The following is a 21,818-nucleotide window of genomic DNA, read 5'->3' as shown; positions in this document are numbered from 1 at the left end:
AAAGGGTATTTATGACATTCTTCTCACAGACCTCTTTAATGTGGGATAATTTACACACTATTGTCCTCCAATACTGTCTTTGTATTCTCTCTTGACCTCTTTAATCTCTTGACACAACTGTAACATTCCCCACTTCTGCCTTCTCATTCTTCAGGCCTGGGGAGGGCACAGACATGTCTCCAGCTCCAATCTTTTCTCTAATTCCAGTCTGTGGAATTCCTGCTTCCTGACTTCAACTCCTTCTACACAGATTCAAAATAATTGTAAGCTAGCTGTCAAAGCACAAATCATTCTCATGCAATGGCCTTTTACTGCAAGACCATGCCAGGCAATACACAGCACACATTGCTTCCTCCTAAGCTTTCCCTTTTACTGTGAGTAGCGCCAACTAGGCTCACCTGAGCTTAGCCACATTGAGAATCAACCTGACTCCTATCCTCAAAGAAATCCAGGTCTGAGTTTCCCCTGCCATAACATGCTAAGGGTCATGAAGACTTGCTGGAATAGCACAGAGAGCCTCCAACACGGAGGAGTCTTAAAAGCACAATGTTAACTGAAGGAAGCCAGACCCAATAGGGCACATAGTGTTTGACCCCATGGATATGAAATGTCTAGAATAGGCAAAACCGCAGGGATAAAAAGCAGATTGGTAATTACCAGAGACTGGGGGAAAGATGATTGCAGGGTGACTGCTTAAAGAGGTAGGTTTCCCCTTTGGGTCAAATGAGAGTGTTTTGCAACTAGACGTAGCTGCGCAAAGGTACAAAGTGCTATTTGACTGTATACTTTAAAATGGTTTCCTTTATGATATATGCATTTTACTTCAAAGGGCTAGAAAGGTAAATTATATGTTGTTTGTCACATGCACATGTGCATACATACATACACACAGTGGGAGGGAGGAAGGGAAGGAGAGAGACAGAGACAGACAGGAGAGTGACAGAGACAGGCAGAGACAGAGACTGAGGCAGAGACAGAGTAAATGTTCCAAACTAAGACCTCCTTGGAAATACTCTCCCCATCTACTTTGCCCTTTTCAGTTGTCACTATCACCCCAGACTCTTAGATAGCTCTCCAAGCATTCAATTAGGGAAAGAAAAATGCAAAATACCAGACGTCAGAGCCCTACCACAGCACCAGAGTTCAGAAACTGTTGGCTTAATGTGGGACATAGGCAGGGCTTTTTAATAACTGTCCAGATATTCCTGATGTTTACTCATCTGTGAGACCCACTATAACCAGCTAGGTGAACAGCATTATTTCCACTATTCCAGAGCCCCAGAGGGTCTTGGGAACCTTGTAGGCTTCCGGTCTAGGATCTATCAGTTCTTTGCTTCATCATCAACCTGTACAATTCCCATGTTCATACTTGATTCCTCAGATTTTGTGCTTTAAAGAATTTCAAAGTTAGATTTTCTGAAGATCTGTAGGCAAGGAGTTTGTATGACACTACAACTGTCATCCTCACCTACTGTTTCCTATGTGGTGGGACATGCTTTTATGGTGGCTGGGAAAAAATCCTTTGTCTCTATTGGCTCATAAGGTTCATGCCCACTTCTGAGAGTAATAATCACTTAAGAGGTGAGAACTTGTTTCATTCTCCTGTGTCCCAAGGGTTATAACACAATGGGAAATATACAGGAATTCTAGAAATGTTTGTTGTGACATAGTGAGGAGAAAAGCAGCAGTGGCAAACAAGGGGATACCAGAGAAGACAGCTTGGTTTACGAGGGAAGACTAGCTGGAAAGTGTCCCCTCTCCACAGTAACAGGCAGGTTTCCCAGGAAATCTTTATAGACCCATTGCCTTTGTCATCTGGTAAGCATAAACATCCATGCCACCAGTTCCTAAGAAGGACAAAACCTAGTGATATGGCCACAGTGCCAATGCCCATGATCCAGAGGACCCAGAGAGGAAGAGAGTATGTATTCAAAACTTCCCCTTGGAAACTTAGCTAGGAAGACAAGTCTAGACGACCATCTTCCCCTGAACATCCAGTCATGAGATGCTGGGCATGCTAAGAACCAGTGAAAAGGTTACCTTTAGCTTTAGTCTCTCACCTTCTCTTCTGTCCTTTCCAGTTTGCAGTAAAACTTCCTGACACTTGGATACCTGCCTAAAAAGCAGCAGAACCAGGGAAGTAACTTCTTCCCCTTCACCAATCATCATTGGCTAAGCTTTGGAAAAGCTGGAACTGCTCTAGTTTCAGTGTCCCACATCAGAAAGTCCATTGTTCCAAGTTCTATGGCACAAAGATTCAGATCCAAGCAACTATAAACTTTGGAGTCAGCCTCACAAGCCCAGAGTAGGAAAGAATGTCAAAATAACAGAGGTAAAAAACAACATGGGTATACAGCCATACCTAATAAACTGAAGCACAGAAAACAAGCCAAGGGAAAGTCATGCTTCACATGGCCCCAGGGGCAATATGACAACGACAAAAGTACTAAGAGGCACTAGAATGATAATGCAAAGAGTCAGAAATAGAACCTTAAGATCTGCTCAAAGAAGGCTAATGAACAGGCAGAATACCAAGAGCAAGTGCTAGAGAACAGATCTTGAATGCGGTGCAGCTTCTGAGTGGGGAATTTTACATCTCACCTCTACTCACATTAGAAGTATGCTCATTCTTTATGGTGGAGCCATCTTAAGCACTATAGGATGTTGAGGAAACCTCCCCCCTCCAGTCTCTACCCACAACATGCTAAAAACACCTCTCCCAGGCTTGGCTATCAGAAATGTCTCCAGACATTGCCTCTGGGGGGAGGACAATCACAGCAGCTTCTAAGAATGCGTACCTTTGCAATCAATTACTACAAATCAATCTACTTTGCAATCAACATGGGATTTTTTCTGGTTCCTGGATGCCTGGGGAATTTATTCCTTATATAAAATATCTTTGTGTATTCATTACTCAGCAAAGGAAAACAGAGTATACCATATTACAAAACCTAAATATTTCATTGGGCACCATGATCATTTTTTGTTTTACAGAACAAGGGTTTAGCATTTTTGAAAATCTATGTGAAAAAAAGAAAAAACTCTCACATATAACAATGCAAATGTAGCAATCTACTTACTATTTATGTGGTCCATATAATAAATTCCAATTTGTTTATCATATACAGTTTCCCATCCTAAAGGAAGTTCATCCCCAACACAATCAGCAAAGGTCAGTGGCTTTGTTATCCTGCAAAAGAAAGTTATAAAAACAAATTTCAAAAGTCAGACCAGATTTGAATAACTTTGCTGATCTAAATTATTACTTAGTATAGAATAATAATTCATATTATCTAATTGATAGATTTTGCCCAACCTAATGGCTTGAAAATTATTTTACCAAGTCTAGTTAAGTAACGATTGATAATCATGTAAGTACAAACACAATTAAAAGCCTCATTCTATTGCAAAGCACACTTTAAAGACCAGTGAAAACAGATATTGACAATGACTAACCAAACAAGTAAGGCAAGCGTCTTCTTCCACAGTGTGATTAATGAGGCCATGGCAAAGGAATGTAACTCTTCCAGAATAGGAGAGAACTAGGCTCTGTTCTCCCTCCCTGAGAAATGCCCTCCCTCACAACTTTCAGTTCCACATAATACACATGAACACTGCTTTAGGTCTATGTACAAAGTACTTGCAATATAGTCTTCTTTCCACTAATAAATCAAATACAACCACTGCACAAAATAAAAAGCCAAGAAACTTAGCAATATAGTGGGATGCCTTGTGAGTACTTCCTTCATTCCTTGTACAGTAGGGTTCAAAGATTTCAAAGAGTCCTTTTTTTATTTTCCTAGAGAAAAACAGTCAAAGCACAATTCCTACAAATATCTCTTCTTGAAGGAAAGCTGAATAAGGGATCCTGGGCTTAGCAGGAGATAGGGAAAGTAAAGGGTGTAACATGGATTTTTTTTTTAAATCAGAGCCTCTTCCCTCCCCCATTCTCATGATCATGTTGATTGACAAGCCGGTTTGAGGGCAGCAGCTGTTGTATAAAACAGGACACACCTATAATTGTCTGGGTCTGGGCAGCTATCTCTTTGGTTGTCTCTATAAATGCACACTGACTGGCATGCATGGGAATCTGACAATCTAAATTTCACAAGCTCAGTCCTCCCACTTCTTCTGTTCAAGTCCCTGGCTGCAGAAAATTGAAGACATCAAAACCATAGCTAGTCCCCATGAGATTTCCCCCAAACTGGTTAGACAGCAATGCTCTCTCTCTCCTCAGATGGTTGAAAAAAAATCATAAACACTATCAGAACACTGACCCTTATCTGCATTTAATCTACATTTTAAACCTATGATTTCAAGAAGCTATGGTCATTGCAAAAACAAAAATATATAAAAGATAAAATTAGGCTATATACATCCTCCCCAAAATGGTACATTAAAAAGGAGGTGGAGGAGGAGCAGGAGCAGGAGGAAGAGAACTGCAGAGGAGACCAACTTATTACACATTCCCCCGCTTCATCCCACAGCCCACATCTGGAACAGGATTTACTTCCAGGGAAAATAGTGTGATGGTATGTTTCCCATATTAAGCCAGCAGTGGCAGGTTGGGAACAGATCATAGGAAAATTAATTCTGCTTTAATGCAAACTGTACCCTAAATATATCATTGCCACCCCAGCACAGTAGATAGTCATAGAAGTATATAAGCCTAGAGAACCATGCCCAGAGACAGGTATATCTGAAGGTTATTTACATATATGATATAATTTAATTAACATTTGCAAGTGGGAAACATATCTTTACAGGACTGCTGAGCTCAATCCACTTACTTTAGACTTCAGAACTGCTGGAAAATTATAAGATGCTATGTTTCCATTTTTTATAAAGAAAATTAAATAATTCTAATAACAACTTCATACTCTTTCCTCTGAAAGAAAACTGAATAGTACTTCTGCCATTTTGATGAATTTTATTTTGGCATGTCTCCTGATTCCACTTCCTTTCTATGTCAAACATGAATTGTTATAATCATGCACAGAATGAGTGCCTCAATGCAAGCCAAGGAGGAGCTACACCTCTTGGAGTTCAGTTAATGTCAACAGCAAGACCTCTACAACCACAGAAAAGTTATGAAGTCCTTGAAGGTGGTCTCAGAATCCACAGCACACACCACATTCTCTCAGACCACTAGCTTTGAGAAAAAACATAACCACATTCCAAAGATGCTTAAGCTACCTCATCATGTCTTTACTGTACCAATATCAAAAAAAAAATGTTATTCTGTCAAAAAGGTGTTTAGGAAAACACTACTTCACGAATAAATGTTTCATAAGTTATGCAGCTCCAGAATCTGTTTGATCACATGAATGATGAGGATATTGCCTCTGGGCACTGTCTGAGATTTGAAAAGTGGAATTCTTAGGGTGATAGTTCCTGACTTTTCAGGGCGAGATTTGGGAACCATTCATGACAGACCTTAGATTTCATTGGGAAGCAAATACACAACACCAAATGCAAGGTATTAGGTTTCATCCTGGACAAATATCATGATACTTTTGTCTTGCCAGCTATCAACCCTCACTTGGCAGGGAGAAAAAGACTCTTCCTCAAATGAAGTGGCTCTGTACAAAAATGCACAACATTGGGCTCAGAGTATAGCTTAGCAATATTATGCTTGTCTAACATGTGTAAGACCCTTAATTCCATCTCCAAGAAAACACACACATACAAGTACAAGTTCCAGGCCCCTGGGCTGGTGTCCCTCAAAATAAGCCCATAAAGATCTAGTACTTTTTACTTCAACACCTATACCCAAACCACTTCTGTTCCAGGTAGATTCTCTCTCCCTGATGCACCCCTCCCCATGTCCCTGTGCAATCCATGCCCACTTCAGTCTACCACCAGTGCCTTCAGTCTTTCTTAGGCCTGTGACTAAAGCCACTACCCTCTCAAGACCTGAAAAGGTCAACTTCACCGCTCAAAAATCATTAGCAAGGATTTGTGCAATTCCCAAACGCCTTCTCCTTTTGGAAGCAACTTTCATTTTTTTTGACTCATTCATTGGGTAAGTGGGCTTGAAAATTGCCATATGTACTCTGAGCCATATCTACTACATTTCTGTACCTCTTCCACAGGATAACTATTAGCAGCCTTACTCAATCAGAGCCCAGCAGAAATCTTGTAAAAGAAGACAGTCTTGCTTTCCTCCTGAGAAAGTCCTTCCTATCCTCACTGAGAGTCTCAGTTATAGTACCCCTACAATAATATCCATGTCTTCAATTTGAGAAAATCAATCCTTTTAATTTAAATTACTCCAAACCCTAAAACTACCTTTCATAGTCAGATTCCTTCTTGTATTTACCAATGAACACAGGATGCATGCCTTCCCATGAGAAGAGTTCTAGAGAATTCAGGCATCTTCAGGACTGTCTGACACCAATAAGTACAATGTTTTACATCTTACCATATGGCTTTCAAGACATTGTGGGGAGAAAAAAGCATAGAATTCTTCTCAGCACAAAGGCAGTGAGAACCAGGAAGAGCCAAAATGGCTCACAGCAACTTGGCTTACATTTTTTTAAAAAAAAATGTGTTGTGATTGTGTTATTTTATCAAAACAAAAAGATGGAAAAAACAAAACTGGCAATGCTAGCAGATAGCTTATATGAACTTAATGCAGTTACAACAAAAATTGCTCAGTATGTAGAAAGGCTAAACCTTTAAATAACATCCAGACTCAGTTGAATGCAAAAATAAAAGAAAAGGACATATTTACTGGAACTGAACAAAAAGAAATATGTCAAACACAACTCAAAAAATAAGGCACAGGTTGACATTTCTATATCCTTTTCACTTCTGGACTGTCATCCCTTCCTTCCAACCTTCCCCAAGGCCCTGAAGTCTTTCCCCTTTCCCATACTTCCTTATATACCACAATGAAGCAGAAACCAAGAGAAAACAGTGTAGCTCATTAACAAGGGAAAGGGGACTGAAACTAAAAATGACAAAATTCAAACCCAGAAATCTGAAGAAATTCAATAAAATGTCAAAGACTCAAATGTCTCAGTATCTCCAAGACCTTCCTATGTTACAGTATTATTCACTGACACATATGAAGACCATCATGAAATTTTTCTGTTTGGTTGTTTGGATGGTTTTGGGTTTTTGAGACAAGGTTTCCCTGTGTTGTGTGGCTGTCCTTGAACTCATTCTGTAAATCAGAGTGGCCTCAAACTCACAAAGATCCACTTCCCTCTGTCAAATGAGTGCTGAGATGAAAGGCATGTGCTACCACAGCCTGGCTTACCATCATGAGTTCATTGAAGCGTAATTTTGTCTTTTATTTTGTTTCTTTATACTTATTTTTTACTATATAAGCTGTCTTTTAATACTACCAAGCAGATAAGATTTCCAACACTGTGATTACCTCATCACTAAGGGGAATATTTTCTAAGTTGCAAATGTTATCAATTTTTAATATATTTATATTTACTAGTCCCAGAGTTGAACACACAGGTAAGCTATGTTAAGTAGTGATGCATAGAAACACACATTATTCTTTTTTTTACAACCCTTACCCATTTCCTACATACTTTTTTTTCTATGAAACATGTTAAGTAATAAAAGTCATTGACTTGATTCTGAATGGATAAATGAATGAATGAATGAAGGGGAGGAGTACAAAGTAAGGCATGGTGGCAAATGCCTATAATCCCAGCACTGGAGGGACTGAGGTAAGAAGGAGGCCAGGCTGAGCTACATAGTAAGTCCCCATCTGGAAAAATGAACTGAGAGCACACCAACTGTTTATCCAATACCAAATGGTCAGCCCTGAAAAGATATACATGTAAGTAACACTATACGGACTGAGCAGGTAGCATTTTTATTTTTAGGAATGAATAAATAGATCAGATAAGACACTAGAAAGAAAACAATAACCAAAGGATGTTAATTACACCAATATAAAACACAGGAAATAATCTCACACCAGCAAAATAAAAAGAAAGAAAGCACACGTGCACATAGATAGACACACACACACCCCACCACCACCACCACCACCACCACCACAACAACAACAACAACAACAACAATAACAACAACAACAATAGCAGCAGCAGCAATAACAATAATTAAAGAAAAAGAGGCCATGATATAATTATATTATAATCTTAGAAAATAAAAAGTATTAAACAAACAGCAAAAAAGGCAAAACTACAAAGTCAAGGCACTTTTGTTCTAAGGTTGGTGTCTATGCTGTGTTTCACCCAACCCTGGTAGGAATCCCCCACACTGACACTTCTGGCTTCCCTTTGCTCAGGAGTAAAACCATGCTGGCTCATTGCTTTTCACCACTCCCACCCACCTCCCCAGGTCAGACAGATCCAAATGTTTAAAATGGAGATAAGTGGGCTTGTTTGCAAGGGAGGCGCTTAGGCGGGCCCCAAGTAGAACATTCTGGAATCATCAAGACTAGTAGATTAGCTGGTTTGGGCAGTTTCTCAGCTCTTGTCCTGGAATCCTTTCTAATCTATGGAAAAAGATTAGATAATGCTCTTTGAACAAATAAATAAGCAATTCAATTTTGTCTTCTTACAAAAACATGGTTAAGGCTTTAACTTTGAAGAGCTATTTTCCCACTGAAAAAAGTTAAAAGCCTCCTATTTAACTACCCAGCAGGGCAATTGCTGATGTCTGGGTAAGGCCAGGAACAGGCAAAGTACATCAAATAGGAGTCACATTGTCTGAGGAGAGGAGGAAGGGATCAAGTCTAGCAGACAGCATACTATTTCCCAAGGTTCCATCTCCTGTCCAGCCTCTTCAATTTTTCCTGCCCAGCAACCCACCTACTCCACCCCACAGTTTTCATACACAGATGAAGGGTTAGTTTTGTTTCATTATAAAAAAAAATTATAAAAACAGACTTAAATGTCTGACATAGTCATGATTACACAGTACATAAAAATTTCTATTTTATCCTTTTTACTTAAATTTGTAACATTTAACTCTTAAGTCTCTCTAGAAATTATACATACTAACTTAGCACTATAGCATAGAGATTTTGCCTCCATTGTCAATAAATTATATGCAAACATCACTTGAAACAGGTGAATAGCTCAAGCTCCTTGAAAACAAATATCTCATATACAGTGCCTTTGATCTTGTCCAGGACACAGTATAAAATAGTTGTTCAGAGTTAGCTAGATGGCTCAACATGTAAAGGCTCTTGCCAAGGCCACTGACCTGAGTTTAATCCACAGAACTTATGTTACAAGAAGAGAATCAACTCTTATAAGTTGTTCTCTAACCTTTACCTGTGCTTTACCAGAGCACTCACACATTCACACAGAGACATACAGAAAGAAAGGAAGAAAAATGAAATGAAATAGGTGTTCAACAATGCTTGCTAAATAAATAACTTGTATTTGTACAGTTTTTCAGTCAAGGGATTAATGTAATTTACCCAAGCTCTGTCCAACTAGTAACATCTATATTAAGTCCAAATTTTGAATAGTATAAATACCCATGAGAACCATTTACTTTAGAAAACAATTTAGCAATTTATTAAAGAGTTAAGTGTATACTTAATATTATTTGACTCAGTGCCCCTCTTCTAAGTAGATACACATAAAAAACTGAAAATTTCTGTGTGTGTGTGAGCGCACACACACATACAGATTTTATACTCTAATGTTCAAAGCAAAATCTTATTTTTAATAGCACAAAGATGGAAATAAGTAACAAACCTCAACTGATCAGTGAAGAAAACATGATCTATCTATATAGTGGAGTAATACTGGGCTTTGGGAAGTTTTTCTACCTTATTTAAATTCAATACACAAAACCAGATAGTAAAATCTAAAGATTAGCAAGAAAACACTCATAATAATACAGAAGCCCTAGACTCACATGTTAGCTTTCTCCCCTCCCTGATTTTTCACACACAAATGATATCACACACACACACACACACACACACACACACACACACACACACACATAATTTCATAAGCTGATTTTCCTAGTTGGATATTTATGTCTTTTAGCTCTCTTCACATTACTTTCTGAGATCTGAAATCTTTCATTCTGTGTAGCAGACCTATTTATTCACCAGGCTTCTATAGTTCAAGCATGCCCCAATGGTCTGTTCTTTATGATAAATAATGAACATGCACTCATATTAAACACTTGTTCACATACTGCCAAAGAGCTTAGCTACCACCTTAGGCTCCCGCCAGCTAAAGAAGTAAGGTCTGTCACCACTCTCTGGAGATATTTTTAATACATGTACTCCAGAGCTCAGAATAAGTCCATCTGGCCTGAGTGTGATTTACCCAGAGAGAACAGGCAGGAAGGCCCAACAGTGGCATAAGCTGAACAGCATTTTCAGAATGTAGGAAAAGCAGAAGAATACAGTACAAATTGAAATCAGACAAACCACTTTTTCTCCTGAACCACAACCCACAGATATTGCCATGGCAGACTCACATCTGAGAAAATCTATGTTTTGGCCTCCACAGAGCAGGGTAGTATGAACTGAGAGAGTGGTGGAAGCTGTTACATCCTGCTATGTTGTCTAAATGCCAACTCAAAAATGCTGGGTACTCTCATGAATTAAACCTTGAGTGAGTCAGTCCACTTTGCCCTGAGCCTCAGTTTCCTAATACCTTCCCCTTCCCCAATATGAGCCACTGAACCTACAGCCTAAAACTGGCCAGGCAAAGGCAAGTGCACTGCTACTCAGCTATATCCCTAGCCCATGTTTCTATTAAGAACGATTTACACTAAGGATAACCAGATGAACCTCATGGGGTCACGTTGGCTGCCTGTGGCCTCCTTGGCAGTGTAGAGACCAGCAGGCACTTAGTCCCCTTCAGGCCATCTCACTGCACCAGCACTTGCTTCAGACTGGGTTGCCTGCTTTTTCCTACAACCAAAGCAGTCGTTTCAAAGAGTTGAGTTTCCTCTCTCACAGTTCATAAAGGCTGTTTGACCCACTATTTTCTGACCAATCTCAGGTCTGAAGATACCTAACAGTTACAGATGTCTGCTTTACATTTTCTAAGCATGTCCAGCCTTTTGACACTACAATTGTCATCTTAAAAAGTTCAAGCTTATAATAAACAGTGAAATCAAATTACAAAACAGAATAACTAAAACATAAAAGTCTCATAATGCCCGAAGGTTTTGATTTTTCACTGGATCATATTCATAGCTACCTTCAGTCATGTGTAGTCTACAAAGCCACAGGCCGGATGGATACACCTAGCCAGGAAGGTAAACTGTTGTCTTGCCTTTTCTAACTCCTGGGACTATGGCTTACGGCCCCCTTCTCCTATTTTCTAAGAAACACTGCTGTCTTTTCTGCTTTTTCTTTTCCATTTAGGTAAACCTTTGTTATGACATGGGGCCCACCACAATAATCTTCCCATCAAAATAGCCCTGAGTCACATTTGTAAAGTCCTTTTGGCCACATAAAAAATTTGCTCACAGGTTACAGATATCAGGGCACAGGTGTCTTCGCCCACTGCACGGCAGCAACTAGAAGGCAGCAGGGCCTTGAGAGGATGAACCTAGAAGCTTACACTCAGACTGGACTCAAGGGACTAGCCCAATCCATACTAATCATCAAATTATTGAAAAGTAGAGGCCACTAGTAGGAACTATGAGTACAAAGCACACATTTCTGTACATATTTCTGTTATCAGGAGGCCAGAGTAATCCTTTGCCCTTGAACTACACTTTCCACTCTCCTAGAACAAAGTGATCTTTATATTTCCAATGCATGCTTGTTTTTAATATGCTATTCAGAGAGGACACCATTAATCTCAATTTCAGAGCCAACCAATCCTCAAGAAATTATAATGACTTCCTTCACCTTTTCTAAGATGCCTGGCTCCTAGTATATTTCGAAGTCCACCGGAACTTGGACACAGTTTGTTTGTGGTTACTTATGTGGTGAATTCAACTCTGTGTGCTGTTCTGGTTGTTTCTTCAAACTTGGCTGCATAACATTTATACCCCAGTGCCAAGCTTCTCACTTAGTAGCAAGCAACAGATTCCTTGGGATATTGCTTTCCCTGAAAATGAAGTTGCAAGGGTTCTTTATAAAAAAGATTCTTTGGATGTCTGCCAAAATTTTATTACATTTATTTATCGTGTGTTTGTTCACAAATATACATGGGCATGCATCTCCCACAGTGAATGCATGGAGGTCAAAGAATATCTTATAGTTCTCCCCTTCCCCCTTGTGGGACCTGGTGGATAAAACTCAGTTCACCAGACTTGGTGGCAAATACTCTTACCTGCTAAGGCATTTTTCCATCCCTTCTGCAGAAGTTTTAACAAACCTGCCATGTTAGTTTTGAAAAGCCATTAGGATTACTTGTTTAAATGCCTTTTTAGCCCCAAATATTAATTAGAATATGTATAAAAATGGAACTGGTGCTAATTATCAAGTCCCAACTCTAGAATTTAGTGTGAAGAATAATATTACTCAGAATACAGTCTAATCATTACAACTGACATGTGATGCCTTAATGAAATGTGAAGGTCCTAGTCAGTGACAGATCCTTAGAATTCATCATTCCTAAATAAAAATTGTGTATCCAGAATAAGAAGATAAAGACTTTTTGAGGATAAACAATTTTTAAAGTAAGCCTTGGCTAATCTTTTTATTGTTACTAACACAAAACTGTCAAGGGACATGTATAAACTCATGGGCTACTCTGAAGTACAAATTACTCCTGGATCTTCCCTCAAGGTAAAGAGCTGTACACAACTTTCATAGATGGAAATAGTTCTGTAAAAGAAAATTATATAAGATAATTGGATATACCCCCAAACAATTCACTAGTATATTTGCAAGAGCCCTCGCCCCAGTCTAAATGGTTTCTGACAAACAAAAGGCACATCACCAGATCTATATTGCTGCTTTGGTGGCCACAAGCTGTAATAATTACCTATAGCCTTCAAGTAGGTGTGTCTTACCAAGATTCTTCTAATTGACCATATCCCTCCCAGGAGCACAAATTCCCATCAGGTATGCATGTTTTACTGCACCTCCTATCTGCAAAGCCACACACTGTCATGTTCTTTGGGGCACAGCTTTGCCCAGTGCAGCAATTTGGTCACAGCCCACTTGCCTAAGTTTGAAGGTCAGTGTTACTAATAGTCCAGAAGCAGTATCACTCATGTCACAAAATCCCATTAAGTGTGCCAAGTGCTTTTTTCAACAGCCAATAAAATGGGACTGTTCCATTAATTGAGCCAATATTAAAAGGATGTATCTGAGTACTTCTTACTCAAAATAATGGAAAAGAAACTGTGATATGTGTTTCTTGGATCTATAGAAAGGCCATACTTCACAGCCTCTCTTTCTTGGGTAGGGTTTTGTGGCTGGGCTTTAATTGAGTATATGTGAGGTTAATTTTATATATGTATGTATGTATATACATATATATATATATGTATGTATATACATATATATATATATGTATATACATACACACACACACACACACATACACACACACACACACACACACACACACACACACACACATATGGCTTCCTGACAGGATCCCCATGCCATCTCTCTTCCCTATTCTGTTGTCCAAAAGCAAAGTAGTAGGTAGATGAAAGCAAAGGCCCAAAAGATGGGTGAGCCACACCATGGAAGAAAGCCTAGATCCACTAATGACTTTTTAACAGTTTGCTGGATAACATACTTGAAGAACCAGACAAAGGAAGAAAGATGATCTGAATCTGTGAAAAGTCTATTTCATCTCATTTGATGATGCTTCTTTAGTGATCCACAAGATATGTAAGCAACTATAGAATTTTGTTCCATTCCCCAACCCCAACATATATACTCTGGAGTTTTACAAGGAAAGATTAAGAAAGATCAGTGTCTACATTTCTATTACAGCCATTGTCAATTCTTACTTGTCAATAATGGCATTACCTTCCCTATTAGTCAATGAGCTTCTTGAATGAAGGAATTCTGTTCTTTGAGATTCACCTTTCTAAGCTGGAGGCCCCAGCAAAACAATGAGGTGTTTAATCAATTAAACCAGTTGATTTCAGAAATCCAAACCACTGTATGGAGGTGGCTGGACAGAAAACAGTCTACTAGAAAACTAAAAAAAAAAAAAAAAAAAAAAAAAAAAAAAAAAAAAATCAGCAACTGATATCACAACACCCAGGTGATGAAAAACATGGGACTCCAGAGGCCAGGATCAGGTTTTCCTTGGACATCACTGTTTTAAAGCTGATGTACTTTGTAGTGAAAATAAAGGCTACTAAAGCCAGGTGAAATATCAGTGAAAACTTCCTGTATCTTTTTGTTCTGATTCTCTAACTAAGCCAACTTCATATACATTATATGGCTTCCTAAATATAGGCTTATCCATAAAAAAGGAAGTAGCAAGAGAAGACAATCTAGAGGCAAGATCTTGGCAAGATGTTTTATCGTCCAGCAAAGAATAAACTGTGCTGACAAATCAATAGAAGAGGCATTTAGGAAATGGTCCAAACTTCCCAGGCTCAGCTCTCACAGTCATCTTATTCAACTAGTTCTAAAACATGTTCAGGCACTGGTGTGACGGAAGTGAGAAGATCTGGGACATACCATCAATTTATGAGTGACTGAATGGAAGGTCCCTCAATATATATTTTATTGACTCATAGGAACAGACAATGGCAATTCTCTAAAACTTTAAAGGTGAACAACTATATAGTAATGTTGTTGAGCCCAGACAAATGACTCAATCTCCTATCTCAGTTCCTTCCTCTTTTCTAGATGAGTGATGGAGCAGAAAGGTAGAAACTTCTGGAAGTTACTTCATACTCCATAAAGGTTTATTTTCTTTCTGTGCTATTTTTTTCCTGTAAAAACTAGAAGAATGTCATTATTATTCTGATTTAGCAGCATAATATTGTATGAGTGGAACATAGTTTAAAAGCACTCTGACCTCAGACTAACCTGCTAGTGTACCACCCAAAGGAAACCACACCCAGAGGAGGCCTGACCAATCCAATCCCAGTCACCCAGCAGGAGCAAGAAAAAGAATTTCACTGCAAGCCCATCAAGCTCACATTCCGCAGATAACATAAAAACGTTTTGTTCTGCTCCATGTATAAGCTGTAATGATATAAAAAGTGAGGTGAAATAAAAACAAAATTAGCCTAGTTAGTAAAATGATTTTCCTTGGGAAGTACTGTGACACTGAAAGCCAAACACTTAATTTAAAAGGAAAAGATACAGGTATGACTAATTGTAAAGACATATTTTATCTAACCCACTATAATGAAATACTTTATTCTTTATATACTGAAAAACACTATCATTTAAAAATGTACTGACTATAAAAAGTATAACTGTGATATTTATATTCTTAATTGTATAAAGTCTTTAAAATCAAGCATGTGCTTTACACATTGAGCTCTTTACACTTTGAGCTCACCAAAAGCAGTACTGGTCAGGGTTGGATGGTTTATGCATACTATCCTAGAAACCTCAGCTCTAGAGTGTCAACCATCTGCTACAATTTTTTCTATGACTGATGGTAGTAGAAACCCCTCTGGCTGATGATAGAGCCCTAAAAATTTGTCTGACCAGAGAAGCTGTCCTCTGCAATCCCCTAGCTATAAAAGAACCAGGTTTCAGAAATCAAGACAACAAGGAGAGATCTTTTGACCCCTTGTCCATCTGATTTTCCAGTAACCCTGTACCCAAATTTGAATTGTTCTTTCTCTTTGCCACAGTTCCCACCCACCCACCTCCTGATTCTTCCAAATTGTGGTCCATATTCCTCCTGTCTAGACTCAGTACCTGAGCAAGGTGCCTTTCTATGACTGGCCTCAGTATTTACTATATTCTACGATATGCCTATTTACATGTCACATCTCCCCTAGTATTGGTGCCTCAAGGGCTAGACTGGCATCTCCTCTAACTCTGACTCAACCCCAGTGGAACTCTAGGGCATGCTTAGCAGATGCTCTGTTGCATATATAGAATGAGTCAGACTTGACTTGATCAACACTGAATGTAGCCTGCCAACCCAAATATGTGTCACATACAGCAGGTTTGATTTTTTTTTTTTAAGTTGGTGCTAGTCTCGAGGGAATATAACTCATGAGTAGGTATACAGATTTGAGCCTTGAGATACTGGTCTAGAAGAATGGCCTCCAACGTGATAGATATATGGCTTCTTCTTTGGAGACTGAGCACAACAGGTGTTCAGGACTGTTTACCAGCACTTTCAGAAGTGGGCTGGCTGAGTTAGGAGAAGGCTGGAGGGCTCATATAAGTTCCAAAGGTTACCTCTGCCCTTCCACCCTGAAGCTCCTGTCAAACCTCAGGCCTATCTGTACATGTGCAGAGGAGACCACAGTATCTTCTGGGGGGCACATGTGAGTCCTCCTTTCTGAACCTCAGAGAAAGGAAGTTGGCCCTTGGAAAGATCCCAAGTTGGGTGGCTGACACCTGCTTATAATTCCATCTCCAGGAGATCTAATACCATCTTCTAGCCTCCAGGGGTACCTGCATTCCACACATGCGTATACAAATACACATGAAAATAAATCCTTAAACTATTGAAGTATATCACATTTCATAAGGGTTGTACCATGCATAGTATGTTCTAAGCTTGTATTTATTTCATTTGTATACTGATGTAAAATAGTCCTCTTAACTTAAAATAACAATAGTTGTAAAACAATACTTCAGGATGTATTTATACAGTCACTCTTGGTAACCATAGCGAACTGGTTTCAAGATCCTTGTGCGTACCAAAACTTCCTGTGTACTTAAGTCTCTCACAACATAAAGATACATGCAGTGTTTGGATCCAACCTTCCCATATCCCCTATCTACTTTAAATCACTTCTAGGTGGCTTATAATATCTAATGCAATGTAAATGCTATGTAAGTATTTGTTAACCTACATGGTTTACTGGACATAAAGGGGGGAAAACCTGTACACACTCAGGTGATATGCAATTTTTAAAAATTTAGTCCCAAATTGATTGAATCAATAGATCCAGAACCTTCAGATATGTGTAGATAAAACACTCAATGCATACTATGACCCTGCCAGGATTACAACCACATTCAAAAGTCAGGCATCTAAGGTCAGCACTGTTCTCAATCAAACACAAGAAATTTTCTTCCATCATCACACAAATTTTCAGAGGTAGCTCATAAAAAGCCCTGCACTCCGTACCCATTTCACCTGAGTAGAGAAATACACACTAGAACAGTCAAAGCCTGTACACTAAACTAAAATCAAAGGGTTCCTCGACCGACCACTTTAGAGTAATCAGAATGTGCCCCTACACTCTGCTTTTCAATCATTCTTACTCTCTTGAGAAGTCCCTTACATAATATGTGAGAGAATTTCTAATTATGATTACTTTCATGAAAGCATAAGACAAGTTACTGGCCAGGTTCTTTTATTTTTCATACTGCTAAAATGGGTTTTGACCCAGTCTTTTAAAAATATAATACAACATTATAATAATTTGTCCTTTAATTTATTTCTAAAGATAAGAAGAATAAGTGTTTAAAAATTAAAAGGGGAAGTTTTAAGGTAGGATTTAGGGGAAAAAGAAACAAATAGTAACAATTAACGGAAGAAGTGAATTCAGCTGAAATGAGAAAGGAAAACCACAGTGGCCAAAGGAGAGGGAAGAGGCTGAACAATAACATTCTTTAGAAATTGCATCACAGGGGAGGTGACCCAGGATGGTTCTTGGATATCTCCAGGCATCCCAAGGCAGCAGTGTCACAGTCCCTTGGGCACTACGATCTCATAGTAACCTTTTCAAATACTATAAAGATGAAGTTCTTCCATTTGTGTTGGAGCTTGCCCCAGACTTCTAGGAGTAAAAGTTACAGAATTTTATCACTCACTGTTTTCTATATCAGTCACCTTTTCCTGCAAAAGCAAACTGCCAGTAGTCATTTAGTCTGTTAAGGCATGAGAATGTCACTGTTTATAAATGCATCTTTGCCAACTGCATCTATGATGCACAGGGTCGAGAATGCCAAATTTTTATGACATTAAAAACTGCATATCAAAAATGTATGTAGAGCACAATAAGCTCTCAGAGATGGTGGTTCTCTTTAGGACCTAAATTTCTTTGAGTATTAGAGACAGGCATTAATTAATCTTCCTAGAAAAAAATGTGCCAACTCAGGATACTCACAATGCTGCTAGTCTTGGAACTCTAGTTTCAGGAAGCCTATTCTCAACACTTTATACCCAGGCCATCACCATGGGGGTAAACAAGCCCCAGCTCTAGCTGGAAGGGCTGGTTTTAACCTAGGTACCAAAGTAAGGTCTTCTAAAGTGTGGAGGAAGAGGACAGGACTCTTGAGCCTTAACAAGCCAGTCCCATTGAGGACTGGGGAACTGCCCTAGAAGAGAAGCTGCTGAAGAAAGCCTGGGATGTCCTGGTAAAAATTCCAAGTTGAGCTCTGCAGGTGGCCTGGAGTCACTGGGTACCAGGAACTAGGTAGGATGTGTCATCAGCATATTCATTCGCTTTGCTAAAGAGATCCTGGGCTGCAGAGAAAGTGAATAGCAAAGAGAGGGAAAATGTGGTCAGGAGAGAGCCATATGGCAAGCAGAACAGAAAATCAGAAATCTTGAGGTAGATCTGTAATGGGAATACGTATGGTGGGGTCACAGTCTTTGATACCACTATGAAGTCAATCACTAAGTCTCTGACACAGGATTTGGTGATTAACACGTCTACTGTATTCTGTGGGAAAATTACTTGCAGAGACAATTAGGTTTCCTCTGTGAACATTTCTCAGCATTCTATCTACTCCAGTTGTTTTCTTTAAAGTGTTCTGTAAGACATAGAGGGTGAGCTTCCCCTGTTCTAGTCTCCCAAAGGGCAGGAACAAAGTTGTTGGTAGCTGTTTCACAGTGTCTCCAGCAGAGGCCCAACACACAAGTGTGCAAATCAGTGGCTGAATCAATGATGGTGTTCCTGGGCTAGATTTAGACTCCCTCTAGAATAAAGGTCTCCATTCCCCCAATAAAAGGCACTGATGGAGGGACTGTCTGTCATTCGGTTCAAAATCAAATCATTTGAGTTGTATTTTGTTGGGAGGAGGGGTGTTTTATATTAAATACCCAGAGCAGGGCAATGGGCAACAAAATTTGACTCAAAACATCTGGAGGCCAGACCTCCGATCAACTCTATGAGGCTGCCTGATAGCAAATTCCCCTTTAGAATTGCAAGGAAGCTGGAATGCTACACTTGAAAGAATGAAGTAAATTCTCTATATTATAACAACTACTTCTGACTCAGAAGTATGGAACCAAGTCATATATCCCAGGCACTCTGGCAGACCTATGGGATCCAGAAGGTGATTAGCAGCCATACTGAACCTCCCTAAAAGCTATAGTAAATAAAGTATCTGTAGAAATCCAGGCAGCCTAGCAAGCCCTCAGACCATGGCCAACCAAGCCTGGCCATGCACATAGGATTCAAGCTATTTCCCTCAGGGGGAAACACCCTTTGGTGTTTGTCCAAAAAGAGTTCAATACTATCATCAAAGGGAATTGTCAGGTAAACTGAACCTGCTAATGAGCTCAACTGGTTGGCCACCTGTATCACTGGAACAATGCTTATCAGAACTGCATGCTGAGTTCCTTTGTTGGCACAAACCTTGCTTGCTCAAGGTCCACCTCATGGTGGGAGCTAGAACATGAAAGAGCTAAGCAGTTATCTTGAGATCCAGAAAGCAAAGAAGGTCAAAGGTCCATGCCTCTCTGGATTTAAGAGGTGACCCAGCATTTCTATCACTGAGAATGAGGATACAAAAAGCGAGACATTTTCTTTTTGTATCTTCCAAAGCATTCCAGAGCTTTAATTCTGAAAATGACTTGATATCAAATATCCTATCCTTGTGTACATTCATATTACCCTTTCCAAGGAGAGGCTGCCTTACCAGTTGCCCAGACAGTCTAGATCCCAAAGTTCTGTCCTCTGGGAGTTCACTGAAAAACTAGTGCCTTCAGGTGTCCCTACTATAGCCTGTGCATTGTGAAGGTCTTGTTCCCCAGGATCTAGTGTGTACCCCAGAGTGTTCCGTGCCAAATGGGGGACTGTAAAAAAAAAAAAACAAAAATAAATGGATAGATGGATGGAGGGAGGGACCTAAAGATGGAAGAATAACAAAGAAAGGGTATGGAAATAGAAATGATTTTGAAAAATTGAGCCAGACAAGTATTGCCTACAGACATTTCCCCACAATATTAATCAGCTATTTCAGCAGCAGTCATGAATAAATACTGTATCACACTGCCAGTCTGAACTTAAGTGGATGAAGAAATCAGGACAAAAATGAATGAAGGATATAAGACTTCTTGGAACCTAAATGATGAAACCATAGAGATGCTCAAAACTGAACATAAACTAACTTTTTTTTTCTTGGTTTTTTGAGACAGGGTCTCTCTGTATAGCCCTGGCTGTCCTGGAACTCACTCTGTAGACCAGGCTGGCCTCAAACTCAGACATCTACCTCTGCCTCCCAAGTGCTGCGATTAAAGGCGTGTGCCACCACTGCCCAGCTATAAACTAACTTTCAAAATAAGCAGAGAATTACCCCAAAGGTAACTCAGAAACAACCAAAACTGCCAGATCTTCCTACCATGGGCCCAGGAGTGATATTTTCTTCTGGGTTTCAGAATCAAAGCTTTTTGCAGAGCTATGTGGGTAATGCAAAGTGGGGCCTCAAGCCAAAGACTAAACACTGGCCTTAAGATTTTATGGAATTAACCTTGTCAGGTTTGAGATTTGCCTAGGACCTGCCACCTCCTTCCTTTCCTGCTTCTTTCTCTACCACATGCCTGTTACACCAGTGTATTTAGGAAGCACACAGCTTGTCTGGTTCTACAAGTTCAGAGATGGGAAGGAATTTTGCCTCAAGAATGAATCACATAAACCTCAGCCAAATCTGATTTAGACACTATTTAGAAGAAACTTTGGCATCAGATGTTCAAGTTGATGCTGGAGTTAATTCAGAATTCATTCTACTAAATTGGAAACTTTACTAAAATTATTTTTTACTGAATATACTAAATCATCTACTAAAATGGAAAAAAATTATAAGAAGGACATGAATTTTGAGTGTCTAAGGGTAGAATACTATGAACTAAACAATGCACCACAAAACGCTCAGAAATAGGGCCTCTGAAAAGGTAATAAAAATTTAATATTTTCATAAGGGCACAGGGCTTAAACATGTAGGGAAGATATCCCTAAGAATTATGACAAGACTACAAGCAGTGGCAATAGAATCTGGAGTTCAAATCCAGCCTGGGCTACACAGTAAGATAGTGTCTCAAAAGGAGAAGATGAAGAGGAATAAGAGCTTGATTCCCTTTTTGTTAGGACATAGTAAGAAGATGACTGTCTGCAAAGAAAGAAAATGAGTCCATACTAGAAACAAAATGTGTCAGAACATGATCTGGGCCATCTGGCCTCCAACATTATGAGAAAAGAAATACCTGCTATTGAAGGCCCAAAATCAAAGGCATTCTGCGATAGAAGGAAAAGACATGGAAGAACCCAAGGCCTCAGAAAAGAATGGGTAAAATAGGGGGTAAAGATAAGCAGTGAACAACAGGTCAAGGTCTCAAATAATTTTTTTCCAGTTTTTCGAGACAGGGTTTCTCTGTGTAGCCTGTCCTGGAACTCACTCTGTAGAGTAGGCTGGCCTCAAACTCAGAAATCCACCTGTGTATGCCTCCCAAGTGCTGGGATTAAAGGCATGTACCACCACTGCCCGGCAAGGTCTCAAATGTTAACAAACATTTTTTGATACCTTTTAG

General features: G+C 39.4%; 1 protein-coding gene across 1 annotated transcript in view; it reads right to left on the bottom strand.

Annotated features, from left to right (window-relative positions):
• The window catches only part of Wwc3 (WWC family member 3), a 108,744-nt gene that overhangs the window by 65,400 nt on the left and 21,526 nt on the right, over positions 1–21,818 (bottom strand). Inside the window, exon 2 of the mRNA XM_052171024.1 lies at positions 3,081–3,190. Coding sequence (XP_052026984.1) covers positions 3,081–3,190 — 110 coding nt within the window. The remainder of the gene's footprint in view (positions 1–3,080; positions 3,191–21,818) is intronic.

The sequence above is a fragment of the Apodemus sylvaticus genome, chromosome X (assembly GCF_947179515.1).
Source record: "Apodemus sylvaticus chromosome X, mApoSyl1.1, whole genome shotgun sequence".
Taxonomy (NCBI): Eukaryota; Metazoa; Chordata; class Mammalia; order Rodentia; family Muridae; genus Apodemus; species Apodemus sylvaticus.
Note: the sequence above shows the minus strand (reverse complement) of the source record. Positions and strands in the feature narration are given on the sequence as shown.